Source organism: Hibiscus syriacus, unplaced genomic scaffold, assembly GCF_006381635.1.
Source record: "Hibiscus syriacus cultivar Baekdansim isolate YM2019G1 unplaced genomic scaffold, ASM638163v2 tig00111976_pilon, whole genome shotgun sequence".
In the NCBI taxonomy this organism is placed as follows: Eukaryota; Viridiplantae; Streptophyta; class Magnoliopsida; order Malvales; family Malvaceae; genus Hibiscus; species Hibiscus syriacus.
Window position 1 is genome coordinate 188,581 of NW_024063226.1, and position 20,030 is coordinate 208,610.

The window sequence follows — 20,030 nt, forward strand, 5'->3', positions numbered from 1 at the left end:
GGAAATTATTTTAGAATATTATTATTAATTTTGATTTGGGTTAATTGGGTGATTAAATTGAATAATTTTAAAAGTATGATTTTAGTGACTAAAATGGAATATGGATAGAATTATCAAAATCTATGAAGCGATTACAAATATTTAATATTATCTCTTTATTTTCTTATTTTATTGAAAACTTAAACTATTATAATCTTTTATATTTTAAATTACTTATTTTTTGTTTTAATCTATTTTTAAAAGATTTTAGTAAAATTTTCCTTTTATCAAATTTAGATATAATATTTTCCCTAATGTTTTTCTATTCATCCAAACACATCATTTTCTCTTGTTTTCTTTAATGGAAAAACCCTTCATTTCCTTCTCTTCCAAATCATTTACTGGTTTTTATGTTGATTTAATCCATTCCCAAACTTAATTTTCAATCTCCCAATTCTTTCTCTTTTTCGTGGCTTACACTAGCTTGGTGGAGTCATCTTGTTTTCCTTCCTTGATTGTTTTCTTCTTCTTCAATCAATTTCTAGTAAACTCTTCATGATTGTTAACTACTCATGATGAACTTGGATTGATCGAAATTTATTCTTAATGGGACATTTGGATATGAAAGGCATGTATGAGAAAGAGTACTCTATGTTTTTTTACATGTGTAAGGTAACAAGGTTAGGTTTGTATGTTGAGCTTTGCTCTGAGAAGTTATACGAGGTAAGGTTGGTGCATTGAGCTTTGATTAGAAATGTGGAAGTTGGGACCTATGTGAGTCCAAAATAAAAGGAGTTATATGGAGTCTGTTTAGCTAATGAGTAGTTGTGTTTCAAACAAAATGCCATTGATATTATATGAAAACAAATGTGTGTATTGTGTGTGGAAATTATAAGCAAGGTAATTGTGCATGAGTTTATGTGATTTGCAGCAGGAATATGTTGTATTTAAGCATGTTTATATTATGTAATTTGTGTGGAATTGTGGTTCATTAAATAAGCATTTAAGCATGACATTATGGTATGATAATCGAGGTAAAACAAATGAGGTTTATTGGCTTATAGGTTGCTTTCCTATAGCCTTGACATATGCATCATACTTGAATGTTTAGTTGTTCACTGAGCTTTCTAGCTCACACTCATTGTTTATCATTTTTTTAGATTATTGTTTGTTGATTTGAAAGCTTGAGAGGCATGACACTTGGTGGTGATCAAAGCAATGAGGCATTTGTAAAGTTATTTTAAGGCAATATGGGATCCATTATTGGGCTATATATTGGCTTGTACATTTATACTTGTTAGTACATAACTGATCTCTAATGACCTCTATTGAACATTGATTCTTAAATATATGATGAAATGATGAATATTGATGTTGGATTATATGTTATGCAAAATTTTTAAGTATGCCTTGAGTGACCAAAAGATGTTATATGCATTTAATAAGTGTTTTGACCATTTAGACAAGTGAAAATAAGTGAACATAACATGTTAGGTCTTTAGGATGCATGAAACAAACAATAACGTACAAAATGGTTAGGTGATTTGTGTTTAATTTGAATTTCTATGCAAAATTTGACTTTGGAGGCTAAATTATTGTATGATATGTCAAATGATTTTATGAAGCATGCTAAATATGTATTATAACATGTTCTATGTTGTTTAAGTGTGTCCAAAAATGTTCGTAGACCCTAGGATTGATTGCATGACCAATTAGATTCATATTCTTGCATATTCATATGCATTTTGTGCATTTTCTAGAAAAATAATCGATCCCTTCCCAAACTCACTATTTTACAAAGGACCGGTCCCCCATGAAAAGGGATCGATCCCTTCTTTTTTGTCTCAATAAAAAAAGTAAAATTTCATTCATTAAACACCTAAAGTTTTCCCTAAGTCCTTGGATGGTCCCTAAACTTTAAAATGTATTAAATTTGGTCCAAAATTTTATTTCTTAATTAAATCTTGGTTTCAAGTCGAATTTAGTTGAAATTTGTTCTATGACTCTACAATGTCATTAATTTCATAATGGGATCTTTAATTTCATGTTTTTAATTTATTTTCATATTTTGAAAATTTTACATTTTAGTCCCTAGATCTATGCATGTTCAATTGGGTGCCTAATTGACTTCTACTTTTGGTGAGATTTTAATCGTGAATAATTTATAATTGTTAATGATGAATAAAGTATTTAATAATATAAAATTATTTCAATTCCATGTGGATGTTGTGAAATGTCTATTTTGCCCTTATATGGTTATGATGTAAATTAAGTTAATATGGAAGTTTAATTATGTTGGGACTAATTACATATGTCGTATGTTATGTTTCATTTTATGAAAATCATATTTGTTTTTTAAATTTTCTTTTATTCCACTTTTTCTATGAATTTTATAATGACATGTGAAATGACTATTTTACACTCTACATAGTTAATAGCATTTATCCTACTATGCATGATTGTATGATTTTCGTAAGCATGATTATGTTATATATAAATGTTGTGTTTAGGCTTAATTTTTGTTAGGTTAAGTTAAATTACTCAATGGGCATTATATATACAACATTATCTCTCCATAATCTATAGTTTTTAACTCTAATTTTTCATTTTTTTATTAATTTTGAATTAATTTGTGTATAGAAATTATATATACTTATCTATACAATATACATATTTTACATCTATATTTCGAATTTGTTATACAATCTATAAATTTTTTAAGTCGCTATTTTTATATTTGTATTATATTATATTTATTTGTATATATAGTATACTTTTTTTGGTTGAATACAGGATAATGGGTCTCTTAGGTGCCCATTTTATCTGCTAGAATAATCTCCTCGGCTTCCTTAGGGCAATTACTAAGAAATTTATTTTCCTCATGTTGGCTCTTCATATGATTGGCGATGAAATCAGCGGCGCGTTGGCCTCCCTTGGTACGTTCTCTAACTCCACAACCCAGTTTCTTTTGAGTAGAATCTCAATATGTTGAAGGATTGTTAACTGTCTGTGTTCTAAAGATTTGTTCTTTATCAGGTTCACTGCTTCCTTACTATCTGATTCAACGATAATTTTTCTTTCACCTTTCATCCACGCCATTTTTAATCCTTCCTGTATTCCCCACAATTCCGCTTCCAGTAATGTACATCTTCCAATTTTTTGCCCACTCCCCATAGCCAGTCACATTGTAATCCCTAGCGACTTCTCCACACATCGCATCCCCATTGTTTTGATTTCTGGTTCCATCAGTATTGATTTTGCAGTATCCATTTCCTGGTTTTTCCATTTGTAATGAGTATTCCTTCTAGTTCGATTATTTCTAGAGTTCAGGGTCTTGGCGTTGTTAATCTGCTAGGTAAGTCTATCTGCTTGTTGTATGATTGATTCTCTTTCAATCATTTCAGAATCAAACATATACTGATTCTTCTTTTCCAGATATACCAGATAATGGAGCTGAAGAAGGTAGGCCAATTCTCCGTTCTAGAAGTTGGAGACTGGGTGATTTCAAGATTCTCGATAATCCATTCCTCTATATTCTTTCTCAGGTACTGATCCATATTCTTGTTATCAATAACTTCTGTCCAAATAGTCAAAGCTTTAGGGAAAAATCTCAGAGTGTGATTGATGTCTTCAATTTCGTAACCACACATAGGGCATCTCTCATCCATTATCATAGGTCTGCGCTTCCTTTCCGAATTAGTCAGAATTTTATTCCTTCCAATAAGCCATAGGAATATCTTCACCCTGTGAATGTTATTGTGTTTAGCAATGCTGATCCATAGTTTTTCTTCCATAACGTTGCTAATATTCGCAATCCAATTATATGCAGATTTCACCGAGAAAACCCTTTTTTCTGAGAGGATCCAGCCGGAGAATCAGTGATGGACTCATCCACTGGGGGTGGAGTAGCTTTAAACATATTGATGATTTGATCCGGGAATAGCTTTGTAAGTCTGTTCCAATCCCATGTACCGTTCTGGTTAATCCACTCCTTAACTTTTGATCTGTCATTCTGCACTTCCCTTTGTTGATTGCATAGTCTGGATAAAGGTTCTTTACTGTCTAACCATTTGTCATGCCAAAATTCCACTTGTTTTCCATTTCCAATATTCCAGCATAAGTTCTATTTAAACTTCGGCCATATGGAGCAGATGTGATTCCATAGTTGTGAACCACCCCTTTTTTAAGCTATTCCAGTATGATTTCCTTCATGTTGTATTTACTTCTCATCACCTGCACCCACAGAAGATCAGTTCTGTTAATGAGTTTGTACGCTAGTTTAAAAATAAAAGCCTCATTTTGACTTCTTAGACTCTTAAGTCCTTGTCCTCCTCCTTTGATAGGTATGCAGAGTGTCTCCCAGTTCACAAGATGTACACCTTTATGCTCATTTGAATTTCCCCAAATGAAATTTCTGGTAAGTCTTTCCAGTTCATTACACACTCCTTTGGGGATTAATATTGATTGCATAGTGTAATCAATATTAAGGGGAGAACCGATTTGGCGAGCATTATTCTTCCTGCCAGGGATAGTGTTTTGGCTTTCCATCCTGTGAGTTTGTCCTTAACTCTTTGAATGATACTGATGTAGGTGTGTTTATTGATCCTGTTATGTAACATAGGAACTCCCAGGTATCTTTCAAGATTATCCACCTCCTTGATGTTGAGCATGTTGGTAATAGAATTTCTAGTTTGTGTATCAACATTATTGGAGTAATATATGTTGGATTTTTGCAGGTTAACTTTATGTCCTGAGCTGTAACAGAATCTGTTGAGAGTATTCTGAATAACTTCAATTTGGGATATGTCAGCTTCCGCAAAAAGAATAAGATCATCTGCAAAGAAAATGTGAGAAATGTTAGGACCATTTTTAGACAATTTAATAGGTTTCCAGCTTCTTTGATCTACAACTAATTTAATTTCTTGTGCTAATCTCTCCATACAGATCACAAAGAGGTATGAAGACAAGGGATCTCCATGTCTAATCCCTCTAGAAGGCTTGAAGGGTTCGGTAAGCTCTCCATTCCAGTTAATCTGAATAGTCATCGAGCTTGTGCAATTCATAATAGCAAGCATGATCTTATTAGGAAGATTCATCTTCTCTATAGTGTTTTTTATGAAGTTCCAATCCAGTCTGTCATATGCTTTCTCAAGATCTATTTTTATGACAATCCACCCTTTTCTTCCTTTCTTCTTCTTCATTGAATGAATGACTTCTTGAGCAAGAATAATATTATCTGTAATCACCCTACCCGGAACGAAGCTCGTTTGGCTGTTAGAGATAACAATAGGCAGAATAGGTTTAAGACGGTTGGCAATAACTTTGGTAATAATCTTGTAAATGACCTAACAAAGACTAATGGGTCTGAACTGAGTAATTCTTTCGGGATTTTCCACCTTATGAATTAAAACTAGACTTGTTCTGTTTAAATCTTCATTGATCTGACCTCCATTAAGACACTACTTTACTAGGTAGCAAACCTTCTCCCCAATAATGTCCTAGTTGTTTTGGTAGAATGTGGCATGGAAACCGTCAAGACCGGGGGCTTTGAGAGGACTCATGTTTAATAAAGCCTCTTTGATCTCAATATTGTCAAAATATTTATTAAGCCAATTCCAATGATCTTGACTTAGTTCCGGGAAAGGCTTTTGATTATTCAAACTTTGATTGATCAAAGGGTCTCTTGTGAACAACTTCTTATAGAACTCATTGACATGATCTTTAAGAATTTCCTGATCATCACACCACATATCCGAATCAATTTTTAGGGCCATAATACGTTTTCTTCTTCCTTTAGCTATTGCACAAGAGTGGAAGTATTTGGTATTTTTATCCCCATGAGTAATCCACTTGCATCTCGCCCTCTGAGCCCAGAGAAGTTCCTCGTGTCTCAAAATAATGTCCAGATCAGTCTTCAGTTTGGATTCAATATTAGACAGTCTGTTAGAGTTATACTTATGAAGAGCCTAATCAATTCCCTTTAATCTAGAAATAATTCTCATATTCTTTTGATTAATGCTTCCAAACATTTCTTTGTTCCAAATACCTATGCTTTGTTTGATATGGTTAAGGCTATCCAAAAAATCATTATGCTTAGCCCATTCTTTTTTCAAAAAATTAACAAAATCTGGGTGCTCCATCCAGGCTGCTAGAAATCTGAAAGGTTTAATTCTATTGTCTTTGTGATGTTGATCAGCTTGTAGCATAATAGGACAGGGATCAGAGCCAATACAGTCAAGATGATACACCCTCGTATATGGGAAAACTTCGAGCTATTTCATATTCATCAAGCAACGATCAAGTCTTTGCCAAAGGTTTCCTCTATGCCAAGTAAATTCATCTCCTTGGTAATTAACATCTATCAGTTCATTGTTGAAAATGAAATCTTAAAAGAGCTTGCTCACAGCTCTATAACGGTTGCTACCACCAAGTCTTTCTTCAGGTTTCAGAATACAGTTAAAGTCCCCTCCTAGGATCTAAGGAGCATTATTGTCCGGTTTAAGCTTCGATAGTAATTCCCAAAGCTCTATTCTAATACTTTGGTTAGGGCTAGCATACACAGCTGTCAAGTATTCCCAATAATTACTATTTCTGCATCTGAAATGAGCATGGATATATTGGTTAGAAACATTTAAAATCTTGACCTCCACCGAGTTATCCCATAAAACCCAAATGCCACCACTGTGCCCTTGCGCTTCAACTTTGAAAGAATTGTTGTAACCCGTACTATTGATGATTCTATCTGCTCTTCTTCCACTAATATGGGTTTCCATCAGAGTAATGATCTTAGGCTTATAGTTATTGACACAATCACTAAAATGTCTTCTAAAGGAGGGCTTAACGACACCTTGGGTATTCTAAAACATAATCTTCATCATCTTTAAGCGAGAGAGGTAATACTATCTATATGTTCCTTACTCTTCTGTTTTACTTCTTGAATTTGGCTTTGACTAGGCTGTTCCACAAGTTGGGTCAGATTAGTGTTAGGACTTTTATTATCAAGCGGGGCTAAATTCTCTGAGTTCATGTTATTTTCTTGGATCCAATCGGATAGAAGTGGAGCATTGGGAGTGATAGGGTCTTTAGATTTTCTAATTTTCAGACCTTTGTTTTTTATACGTGAAATAGGACTAGGCTTCTTATTGAAATTCCATCTAGAGGATTGGTTGCTTCTGTAGTCCTTTTCTTGAATCGAAATAGCTGTGTGGTTTCCAGTTCCCAAACTTGATCTGTATTCCTTGATGTGAGCATTCTCCTTAGCAGTAATTTGTATTCCTCCATTGTCCTGTTTCCTGGTAGGGTCTTGACCTATTTTCATTTCAACTTCTATAATAGGGACCTCAGTTAAATTATTCTGGTCTTTCCCAACATTAGTGGAGTTATCTCTCTTTAGAATCTGTTCTGTACTTTCTTCTCCCTGTGATGCATTGGCTATGTTATCCATCATTCTTCTATCCTTCGAGCTATTTCCTGTCTGCTTCATAGTTTTCTTTTTGAAATGGTGCCAGCTTTATGTATCTCCCCTTCCCTGTTCATATGTTGGTACTCTTTAGTAATGTCTCTGGGTTCTTCCTCTAACATTTCTTTTTGAATAGCTATAAATCTGGATCCCTGATTTACTGTTATTTCCACTTCTTTGTTTTTACTCTGATTTCTTTGAGATTTGATGTTTCTGCCTCTTGGTTGAACAACCATCCAAGGGCCAAAAACATTTTCTTTGTTGTTATCTTTTGTTGAGAAAGCTTCTCTGTCCTGGTCAGTATTAGTAGTTTCCATCTGACTTTTCTGCTGATTGATTTGGCAGTTTTCTTTAGCATGACCATAAGTGCCACAGTTAAAACATATCTGTTGCAATCCTTCATATTCAATCTGCTGAATAAAATCATCGATCCCCACGCATAGAATAAGCGGTTTATTAAGATCAATAACCACTGCAACTCTGGCAAATTTTCCTCTTTCTCCAGCTTTGGTATTATAATCTATTTTGATGACTCTTCCAATGGTGTTAGCAATTGTTCTAATCAACATTGTATTATAATACCTGTAGGGTAGTCCAGGGAGGCGCAACCATGCAATGACTTGTAAAGGATGCTTTTCGGATGTGGAAAAATTTCTTGACCATGGTTGAACGGTTAGGTAGCTTCCATAGATCATCCATGGACCCTCAGTAAGAACTCTCGTATAATCTTCAAGATTTTCAAATTTCACTAAAAAGTAATCATTCTCAAGACCGATCAAGTTGAAATTTCCTATCAGATTCCATAACGCATATATTCTGTTAATCAACGCCTTATACCCAATCTTCTTTCCCAATAGTTTCGTAATAACAACTTGTTTCATGTTTTGATCTATCAGGTCATGGATTCTTTTAGAAAAGCTTATCCTTGAAAATTCTCCAGAGTTGTCCATTATGATATCTCCATCTTAAAATACTATTTATTCTTGAGGCATCTTGACGGGAGGGTTTTTACTGTACTTTGAACCGCTGGCCACTATAGCAGCATAAGAAATTCTATATGGATCTTTTCGATAATTATTGTTTGTTTCGTTTGCTTCTTGAGATCCTTCTTCTGTTACACACACACACACACACACACACCCACACACACACACATTAAAGCCCATTAGTTTTATTTATTTTTTCAATACCCAGAATTATTGACTCATATTAAGTTTTAGGGTTGATATTAACATAAATATATATGGTTTTATTTTGCAGGTTCCCTTTATCCTGATTTTTATTCCAAAAATATCAAAATGATCTCGTTCTTCCCGAGCTCAACCTCCCTGAACATGTCTTCCTCTATAATCTATTTCTAACCCCGTTCAAAATCCAAATGAACTCACTATCCAAAACTCATACTTTAATGAACCTGGTCGCCAAAACCTTTGGCATTACTACACTCAATTCTTTGGGGCTTTACCTATTCGGGTGAGCGCATTCCATCCCTTTTCTCCATGAATGAGCTCAACATCAAATATCTTCTAATTATTAAATCATATAAATTAGACAACACCTTTAAGATCAAACTCGTTGTCTTTCAGTAGCTTATTCGTATATTCTATTCCAACGTTGTTTGTGTCCTTGATTCAGCCAAGAGTTGCACTGTTTGTATTTTCTCATATCTCATGAGCAAATACATTCACATCAATGCCTCTTCCGAAGCCCGAGACTTAGGTTTAGAGGTTAAGGGTATAGATAATGAGAAAGATCATGTTGAATCCCCTTATGTGGTCAGCCATAGTGTCAACACTTTAGATATTCATGAGCGTTTCTTGCATCTTATTATCTTTTGATGGCTTCGACCATCCGGAGTTAAGTTCTCTACCCTTCTTACCGTAGATATTTTGTGGATCCATTGCCTTCAAAATAATAAACAAATCAATTTTCCCCAAATAGTCTTTGGTGAGCTTGTCGACGTCATCAATAACTTTCAATATAAAAAATTTGATACATTAGTTTATGGTTTTATTCTTATCCGTATCTTTAAAAAAGTCGGTATCAATGTCGATCTAGATCTCGCTATTCCCTTATCCTCCTACATCGATACTAAATCTCTTAGTAAATCCTGATGGAAAAAGCTAAAGAAAACGTGGACAAGAAAAGGGAAGCAAGCAAGTGGCTCTACCTTTGGTGCACATCTTCCTTAGGATGATTATACAATACACGATTTAGATGATCCGGTGAATCGAGTTCCTGTCAATCTCCCTCGAGTCGATGGTAAGGATACGAGTGCAACTCCTCTTTACTTCCAGGCTTTCTTGGAGACGATGCACATGTGGTATGCTACCACAGAGTCTCACTTCACTGTCTTGGGGACTCAGGTTTCAAAGATTGCTTCTAGATAATTGATAATAGGGTCTCATATCTTGGCGTTTTCCTCCCAACAGCTCAACCTTCAGTCAATTTATATGGATTCGAGACATGAGTATCATCCTCGGTTCGATACTTTATTAGAGCGAGTTGAAACAATGTCGAGTAGAGTTCAGGCTTTTTCTCGTGACTTCTCACCTTTTCATACCTCTTCATTGGATGTTGCTCCACTTTCTTCACCCTCGAATGATTGATTGCTAGTGTGTTTTTGATTGCCTTTAGATTAGACTTGTGCTTTTTATTTTGCCTATTTGGATTATTTTATGCTTTTGGATATTATGTTTTCATACTTTGATATTTTGATATTTGATATTGGTTGTCTTCGGATTTAGATATTTTGTGTTTTTGGATGATTATTTATATTTTTATGGATATTTCGATGCTTATTATGATTTTACGATTTTTGGTATTTGAGACTTCCTTATCTCTTTAATTATGACCATGTTTATTGCTTAAGAATATTATTTATGTTGACTAACCTCTTTTGGAAAATTTGATCTTAACAGCTTGTATTTATATCTTGTTTAAGCCTTTTGTTTTAACAAAAAGGGGAAGAAATATTATAGTAAGGGGGAGTATTTTATTTTCAATAAAATCTTTAAAACCTTAAAATTTTTCAAAGGTTTTGTTATATCAAAAAGGGAGTTGTTGAACCATGCTTTGGTATTTTGATATAACCAAAAATAAATATTTTTAAAAAATTAAGATTATTTTTTATCCAGTTTTTAAGTTTATATTCGATTTAATCGTTCGAATATGAAAATTATTTTTAAGGTCAAAAACCCTATTTTTACTCTTTATTATTTTTTAAAAAATTCAAGTCGTATACTAGAATTAATTTTCAAAAATTTTTATAAAGAGTATCAGATTTGAATCTAGTCAAAAATCAATTTTTACCTCTACAGTACCGATACTGCAATAACAGTACCGATACTATTCATGTGGTAATGATAGTAGTATCAATACAACCTTTGTAATTTTGGCAAATGCAAATTCTAGTAGCCAATTTTATACCGATATTGTTCAAGTATTCATATCAGTATCGATACTCATATTGGAGTACTGATACTACCCTCTTACCAAGGACTAGAATTTTGTATTTAATGCAGTCAATATCCCAAGCCCGAGTACCGGTACTCAAGGCGTCTGGGCAACATTTATTGCGGGAAATTTCATCCCAAGAGCTCTATTAACTCCCACAATAACTCAAACAACTAGAATTAAATGAAGGGGTATAAAAACAAGATTCCAAGTAATATGTGAAGGCAAGAGATCATAGAGAAAGCCAAAGCAATCAAATTGAGTAAAAATCAAGTTAACATTCTTTAATATTCCTTCTGCTTTCAAATAATACTTTTGTACTCATTTGTTTATTTGTTAAGTGTTCTTCTTTGTTTTTGAATTGTGCAGACAATTTCCTTGTGATGTTTTTCTAAGTTTACAAATTTGTAATTTTCTCTTTGAAAAAGTGTCTCAAGAATTTGGGGTATAATTCTTGAGGGAGTTATAAGGTTACATCTTGTCCTCAAAGGTTAATATAAATTAGTAAATTTGTGGAAATCCTTAGTGTGGATAGCTAAGATAGTGGATTTAGATTTAGATTTAGAAAGTCGAACCACTCTAAAAAAATTTGTTTAGTTTTTTTTTTCAAGCTTCCACCAAAATTTTTATTCGTCAATTCACCTCCTCTTGGTTTTTTCATCCTCTTGATTGACTCAACAATATATATAATCATTAATAAATTAATATAAAATATATAAATTTAATTTAAAAATGTTAAACTCTTAAATTACTTGTAAATAATATGTTAGATTTTTTTAGCAATTTAAGTGTTATCATATTCTCAATTGGTCTAGATTTAAGTCATCACTTGTCTATTTTTATTTGTATCATTAACTATAATACGTAATATATAAAAATATTTCAATTGATTCCTAAATATTAGATTTAGTCTATTGGTTAAGGCATTGCTTGGATACTAATTGATCTTGGGTTCAAATGCAATTAAATCATTTTATTTTTATTTTTCTGCATAAACTTGAACAAATTATATAACATATGTATTATCTTGATAACAAGTGTGAGAATTGGCTTAGCGGTTAATTCTAAAATCTAGGGAATTTAATCTTTAAATTTAATACATGACTAGAATAAAAGGTTTTATAGTTAATGCCCAAATTACAGCATTAGACAAATTAAAAACATAATCAGGATCAAATTACATTAAATGAAAATCCAAGGAAACAAATCATAAATAGTGACCAAAATGGAAGAAAACAAAACTGAGTTCCAACATCGCCAATACATAAACACTTTCGTTAAATATTATCGACAAGTCACCTTTTCAGTAGATAAATTTAAGAGAAAATAACCTCAGTGACCAAAAATGCCTTATAATATACGATTTTAACCAACTTTTTTTGGATTTGCCAAAATGACCAACAAAATCGCAATGCGATCGCTAATTCGCAATATGATCTCAGGTATCGCAAATCAGTTTCCAGATTCGCAACGCGAACTTCGACTATCGCATTGCGATTTACATATTCGCGTTGCGATAGTCCAAGTTCGTTGCGATAGTCTCCAAGTTCGTTGGGATAGTCTCCAAATTCGTTGCGATAGTCTCCAAATTCGTTGCGATAGTCTCCAAGTTCGTTGCGATAGTCTCCAAGTTCGTTGCGATAGTCTCCAAGTTCGTTATTGCATTTATTTCTTAAGAATTTTCTCTAAAAAGATAGTATTCGCGCGGACGTGTCGAAGACACGTATTACCAGGACCACGACCACGATCACACGACCCGAGACGAGACGAGACGGACGACGGCAGCGGCACGCGAGAGTCCCCCTTGTTCTCTATCACTCAACAAGGAAGTGGGAAAGCCAAGCCTTAAATACCATTCTCAATAGTGTTTCCAATACTATGTGGATTGAGCATTACCAACACTTGTTCCCAATAGTGTTTCCGGATACACTTTAAGTTCAATTATAATCAACATTTACTACTTGCTCGAAATACCGAACAGAGTAGACAATATCGTGATGAATTGTTTTGTTAAGTTGGTAAAGCATGTTCTTGGATTACAAGAGGCTTATTGTAAATGTAAACCAAAAATTTCTTTCGTTTCTTCATAGTTTAAAGTGCTAGTGAATTTTCAATCCCACATAGTATTGGAAACACTATTGGAAATGGTATTTAAGGCTTGGCTTTCCCACTTCCTTGTTGAGTGATAGAGAACAAGGGGGACTCTCGCGTGCCGCCGCCGTCCGTCTCGTCTCGTGGTCGTGGTAATACGTGTCTTCGACACGTCCGCGCGAATACTATATTTTTAGAGAAAATTCTTAAGAAACAAATGCAATACCACCAGTCGTTGCGATTTTGGACTATCGCAACGAATTTGGAGACTATCGCAACGAATTTGGAGACTATCGCAACGCACTTGGAGACTATCGCAACGAACTTGGAGACTATCGCAACGAACTTGGAGACTATCGCAACGAATTTGGAGACTATCGCAACGAACTTGGAGACTATCGCAATGAATTTGGAGACTATCGCAACGAATTTGGAGACTATCGCAACGAACTTGGAGACTATCGCAACGAATTTGGAGACTATCGCAACGAACTTGGAGACTATCACAACGAACTTGGAGACTATCGCAACGAACTTGGAGACTATCGCAACGAATTTGGAGACTATCGCAACGAACTTGGAGACTATCATAATGCACTTGGAGACTATCGCAACGAACTTGAAAAATCGCAACGCGAACTTAGAAAATCGCAACGTTAACTTGGACTATCGCAATTCGAATATGTAAATCGCAATGTGATAGTCGAAGTTCGCGTTGCGAATCTGGAAACTGATTTGCGATACCTGAGATCGCGTTGCGAATTAGCGATCGCATTGCGATTTTGTTGGTCATTTTGGCAAATCCAAAAAAATTTGATTAAAATCGTATATTATAAGACATTTTTGGTCACTGAAGTTATTTTCTCTAAATTTAATTTCAAAATCTCAAATGACTATAAAATTCAAACGGCTATAGGATAAGATTTTATCATTTCTTAATCAAGGTATTAACATTCAACTCAGATGATTGATAATTTTTTAATAAAAAATAATGAGTTTGAAACATATTAATAGTTGTGTGATCATTTTATAAGTTTTAATAGTTGAGAGACTCGACGAAACAACACTCTATAACTGAAAAATCATTTTATAACTTTTAATAGTCGATGACTCAACAGAACAACTATACAATCAACACTAATCGAGTGACCATTTATACACTTTACCCCATAAATTATTACACGTAATCTTTAAAACAGATAATAAGAAATAGCATTAAAATTAAGAAATGTCGTTAAAGTTTCGTTAAAATAGAAATGGAATATTAAGAAGTAGCATTGAAGTTTTGTAAGCTGTTAACTTCACAAATAGTTATAATAGCCTAGCAATGTGCAGCAGATAATCTGCACCTTTCCATCTCTCCATTGGAAATATTACCCAAAAGGGCAACATTACAAGAGGAAAATTCATATATTTGCAAAATAAATAAAAAAAATCCAAAATTGTCTGCCTGCAATAAACCTGACAATATTAATACAACTACACGATATTAGAAAAAAAACAACTTAAACACAGCATCACATTTTTTTAATAGTCTAGAATGATTACATAATATCACAAATTTTTGAAGTATATATAATGCGAAACATTAGCATACCAAAATTTATATAAATTATAATAGCTTAAACACATTTAAGACACAAAATACATGACACCAAATACAGGATTAGGTGATCAAGACTGCCAATTAACTAATGCTTCGTTACATGCTTCCTAGAAGCATTATGGCCAAACACTTGATTATTCTACGAACGGCTCAGGAAAATAAAATCATAAATCATTTCATCAAAATTGATCCCAAGCAATGAGGGATGTCATGGATGATTAATTTGGTGTTCTCAACAACAAAATTTAAACAGCAACATAAAGCTTTAGAGTATAGCATCCGAATACTACAATGCCTACAAAAACATGCAGCAGAAACATTAGCAGCTGGTAATCATGAGAAAAGGTGTTCTAGCAAAGCATCCACATGCAGTAAAACATGCATTTAAATTGTATCAGCCAGAATCCACATGATCCGAAAAGTGAAGCGTGCAATAAATTAAAATGATGCAAGGGAAAAAAACGCATACGGTGCAAAAGTGCAGGGCTTCTTCAGGAATCCAAGCAATTTTTTCCTGGCAGGCTTTAATACAGCCTACCAGTACACTCAGAAGAACCACAATAGCATATTTTCTGCTTTATGTTACCATTCTCGTCTCGAACATGATCTATCATATAATTGTAGTGATATGTCAACTCTTGCAAGGGAGGGATATTCTCAGCAGCGAAGAACATTATGTGTGGGATTCTCATATCTTCATGGTCATAAAGGACATTTTGTGCATACAGATTAGGTGAACAACTATGGTTTATGAATCTCCCAATATTGCCACACCGTGCTGCATCGATGGTGAAACCACTGTCTTGTACAACTTGGCAAAAACTTGAATGTGCATCAGGCATTATGGTTGAAAGACCATCCCAGAGAGAACTGTCACTGTTATTTCCGATATCAAACAGATACTCGTCACTCCCTTTTCTTTCTTCCGCTTCCCTATCTTCAAGGAGCTCTCCAGCATACTCGCAGATAAAACTTCCGGAAGGGATAGAATTTAGGGATCTAACACCCCAGCCTCTTGATTCAGTTTTAAAGATTTCAAGCTGAAATTTTATGCCATGTTGGCTAACTCTATTATGGCAAGGAGGAGGACAACTGCAATTAGGACCACATTCATAAACAAGTGGTTTTGCTTCAACAATGGCCCCATTATGGTTATATGGAATCTCTCCTCCATTCTTCATCACACAGGAACAATTCCCTGATTCTGAGCACCTATTAATACAACCACAACCTTTGGAAGGAATAGGGCGGCACCAGTCAGGGTAGATCATGTGAGGTTCATACACAAATGATGGGGGGGTTTCACCATCTATGGTGTTTATAGCACAAATTGGAGTTTTCTCCTTCCGTTGTGAAATATCACTTACAACGAGCCCCTCCCGCACCTTATATTTCTTTACAACTTTCCAAGCAAGCTCCGGTTGACCCGGGATTCTGACCAGCTTATATTTGAAGACCAGCTTACCATGTGGTCCTGGTTCTTGCTTAAACTCCTCCACCAAATAAAGTCCATCATAAACATATGTCTTACCTCTACTTTCCAACAAAGTAGACGACGACCTTGATTCACCACGAATCACCCTTACCGGATTCTTAACAACTTTGCTATTTGCCAAAGCAAGGTTTCCTCTTTCAAGCTTTTGATCCTCTGGTTGTTTACCTTTCTGCATCACATTTCCTCCCTGGCCCATGTAACTCAAGACATCTGAATTATTCAAATCATTCTCATAGCCCCCCCCAGCTATGATACTGGTAGCAATAATCTTTTCACCTCGCTTTACATAATCTATACCACCCTGACTCTGGCGGTGAAGGCCAACAATATTGAGCTCAACAAAATACTGAAACTCATCACCAACTTCAACTCCCGGAACAGGTCCTATGATCTGTCTGCCTGTGTTAACATATTTCCCTTTTTCTTTCAGAATTTTTGCAGCTAGGATATCTATCCTCTTACCAGCTTTTCCTTGTTCCTTCATCTTTGATTCTTCTTCCTGTAAGAGTTTCCGAGAGATGGCTTGGAATAAACGCAAAGTCTCTCTCACTTTGTTCCGAGTAGTCATTGCATCATCTGTACTAGTTGGGCAAGGAGGAAGACTCACATCATAACTGCATGATCTCTGAGCAAAATTATCATTTGAGTATTGCTCATCCTGCTGCAACAAGTCTTCCTTGTTCCTAACAACGACCTGACCACAACTTTTACGAGCCCTTTTTTTGGAAGAACTCTTCTTGGTATTTGCTTGTGGTGGTGGCAATATAGAATTGCTCTCTTTTTTTCTTTTTAATGAACCACCAGCCAGGTCAGGTTTGCAGGTGACTTTCCATTGTCGACAAGGACCATTTGATAAAATTTCTTGACTCTCGTGATTCCCCTCCAGCAATTGATCCTTAAAAGCAGACGAATCAGGAAGCTTTTTCTCAAAACTGTTTCCCTCTTCATAGACGACAATTTGACCCTCCTCTAGCAGTTGATCCTCAAAAGATGATGAATCAGGAAGCTTTTTCTCAAAACTATTACCCCTTTCATAGACAACAATATCACCAATAGGTTTTTCCTCCGAACCTGTAGCATATACATCCCCCGTCTCAGTTACTTTGACAGAGTTCCTATCAAATTCATTTGGAAAAGCTTCACAAGAAGGTTTGCTGCTTTTTTTAATCATATTTCCGGCATCATCCTCCACATCGTTGCAGGAATAAACTTTATATGCACCTTGCTTTTCCATTTTTTCAGTAGCTGGCTCTTCAGGTTTAGAATGAATACCTTCTACAGAGTTCCGATCAAATTCATTTGGAATAGCTTCACAAGAAGGCTTGATGCTGTTTTTACTCATATTTCCGGCATCCTCCTCCATATTGTTGCAGGAATAAGCTTCATATGAACCTTGCTTTTCCATTTTTTCAGAAGATGGTTCCTCACGTCTAGAATGAATACCTTCTACAGATAGCCTAGGAGCATTACCTTCTACTTTACTATCTACAGCAAGTATATCCTGAACATCCTCCATTACTTGTCTCACATCAGCAGATAAGGTCTTTACCAGGGATTTTTCTTCATTTACAAACTTCTCTATATTAAAACCCTTGTTCTTCAAAGTGGTAAGCCATTTCACACGCTCCTCTTCGCTAAGAGGTGGAGCATTTCTTCCACAAAATGGAGGGAAGTCTCTCACAACAGTGACTCCTTGTCGAGGACGATAATTTATTGCTAAATTCTTCTCTAAACTGCTCTCACCAAGATGCAAGTTTGCACCCCTTTGTGGAATCTCCTCTTCAGAAATGACAGTATTCTCCTCAGGTAAATACTTATGTGAACCAGAAACTTCATTTATCAAACACGCCGCAACTTCAGAGCCTCCTGAAGACTTTGTTTCACATTGAACCTTTCCGGCATTATCGGGCAACACTGCTGGCTTTTCACACTGGACCTTATCTGCATAATCAGTCAATAATTCTGGCTTTTCTGACTCGGAAACCGTCTTCTCTTCTGCTTGCTCACTTGGTTTGGTTATTTTTGCAGCCAACCTTCCACACCCCGGTGGAAAATCCCGAACAGCCGAAACATTACGCTTCTTAAACATGGGGGCAGGGGCAATGTGACCATTTTCAGTTGGCACCCTTCCCAACCTTGCCTCAGAATGACCACCACTTGCCAACTTTGCTATCTCTTTATGCATCATATTATCAGAAACCCCCATTTCAACTCAAATATTACAACCTAAGAAAACAGTATAAATATCATTTGGTTTCCATTAGCTTAATTGCACAAAAACAACCAAATTAACAATAACATAAATTTCTTAAAAAAAAGAAAAGAAAAGAAAACAATAATGTAAACATCATTGCACTGTTATTAGCTTAAAAATTAAACGAAAAACTAAAGTAATTCTCAATTTTCTAACCATGGATGAAGCTAAAATCAGAAAATAAAGAAAACGAAACTCATGCCCGCTAGCTTTTAACAATCAAATCAAACCACCGAATAACCTATCTGATACTGAAGAACATGTCAAATGAAAAGGCGGAAACGAAGAAAATAGTAATTCTCAACGATGAAATCAAACTACATACTCAACCGAATAACCTAATGTTTTTCTCAACTATACTTGGAAACCAAACTCAGAAAGTCAAAAGTCGTTCTGCATAAAAATGGCGTATCTTTCAATTAAAACAAAAACAAGTATACAAAATCAATAATTTGCAATAGAATCAAAGAAATTAAGAAAAAATATGAAAGGAAATTTAGAGTCCATACATCATATAGAGGGTTTAGAAGAAAGAAGGAAATTATAAAATGAAAATAAATTAGGATGAGATAATCACCAATAATTATCTTCAAATCACATGGCCGCTTAAAGACCAAGGGCAAGAAGAAGATGAGAGAAATTGTCGAAAACGGTAGATTTGTTGCTCTTCTTCTCTTAAGTTTTTGCTTTTATATTTGTTTTTTTTTAAGAATTCTCAATCAAACGACAAATAGAAGTCAAAGTTTAAATGCGTTAATTTTATTTTGACCACAAAATAAAATTATGGGGTTAATTTAGTCATCAAATTATGGGGTTAATTTTATTCTAACCACCAAATAAAATATTTTATCAATTAATTTACTAACATTTTATTTTGGTGTCAATTAAATTATTGATTTTAATTGTTTGTAGTCACTAACAATGACAACGGAACTTTCTTTTAATTGGAAAATTTTACTTGAATAATGGAGTGAGAAAAATAGCTTATATAGATTAGGTATGATAATTTAACTTAAAATTTAAGGGTTTCAATTATATCCAACTTAATAGGATCGGGTTTCTTAAAAAAAGTTATACTCGAGTCGGATTTGAGTTAGGTTTAATATATCATTAGGTCAGTATGGGTCAGGTTCTGTTGGAGGGTGAAAAACCTTCAACCTAACCCGAATCGAGGGTAATAGAGTATTTTTTATATAAATTTATGGACAATTGCAGTAATACTTCCTCTCAATGGTTTTTTAATTAGATCTTTATTTTATGTCAAATTGGTCAGATTAGACTGATTTAGACTTAAAAAATCAGCTTAGTCGAGTTCGGGTGGAAAATATATATATTTTTTGATCAAGATAGATTAGGTAAAAAGATATATATTTTTCGTTTCAAATTCAAGTTAAGAGTATATATTTTCTGGGTTGGATTAGATTGAGTTTTTACTCCATATATGTCTACCCCTTGTCATCTCTATATAAAGTGCAGTAAAAAAGTATTTTTTTTGAATTAAGGTTTCTATTATAGTAATTTATGAAAGTCATCGGCACTACATGATAACTTCTACCCATAATCATATTCCTCTGCATTGTCTGTATGAAAAATTCGTCATTTTATCTTTGTGACTTCACCCAATATTATAGCAAAGAGCATAATTCATAAAATAAATTTTTACAACTTATATAATCAATTTTATTGCCCA

General features: G+C 34.4%; 3 protein-coding genes across 3 annotated transcripts; all 3 read right to left on the reverse strand.

Annotated features, from left to right (window-relative positions):
- Positions 1–3,374: 3,374 nt before the first annotated feature.
- LOC120173594 lies at positions 3,375–5,753 on the reverse strand. Its single transcript, XM_039180695.1, has 6 exons — positions 5,510–5,753; positions 4,922–5,299; positions 4,597–4,813; positions 4,213–4,498; positions 3,816–4,102; positions 3,375–3,723 (listed from the first exon to the last, which is right to left on the reverse strand). The coding sequence occupies exons 1-6, from the start codon at positions 5,751–5,753 to the stop codon at positions 3,375–3,377; spliced, it is 1,761 nt and encodes a 586-aa protein (XP_039036626.1).
- Positions 5,754–7,458: 1,705 nt separating this feature from the next.
- LOC120173595 lies at positions 7,459–8,388 on the reverse strand. Its single transcript, XM_039180696.1, has one exon. The coding sequence runs from the start codon at positions 8,386–8,388 to the stop codon at positions 7,459–7,461; it is 930 nt and encodes a 309-aa protein (XP_039036627.1).
- Positions 8,389–15,114: 6,726 nt separating this feature from the next.
- Positions 15,115–18,999, reverse strand: LOC120173597 (histone-lysine N-methyltransferase, H3 lysine-9 specific SUVH6-like). The gene is made up of 3 exons (XM_039180698.1): positions 18,918–18,999; positions 17,530–18,312; positions 15,115–17,358 (listed from the first exon to the last, which is right to left on the reverse strand). The coding sequence occupies exons 2-3, from the start codon at positions 18,290–18,292 to the stop codon at positions 15,116–15,118; spliced, it is 3,006 nt and encodes a 1,001-aa protein (XP_039036629.1). The 5' UTR covers positions 18,293–18,312; positions 18,918–18,999; the 3' UTR covers position 15,115.
- Positions 19,000–20,030: the final 1,031 nt, after the last annotated feature.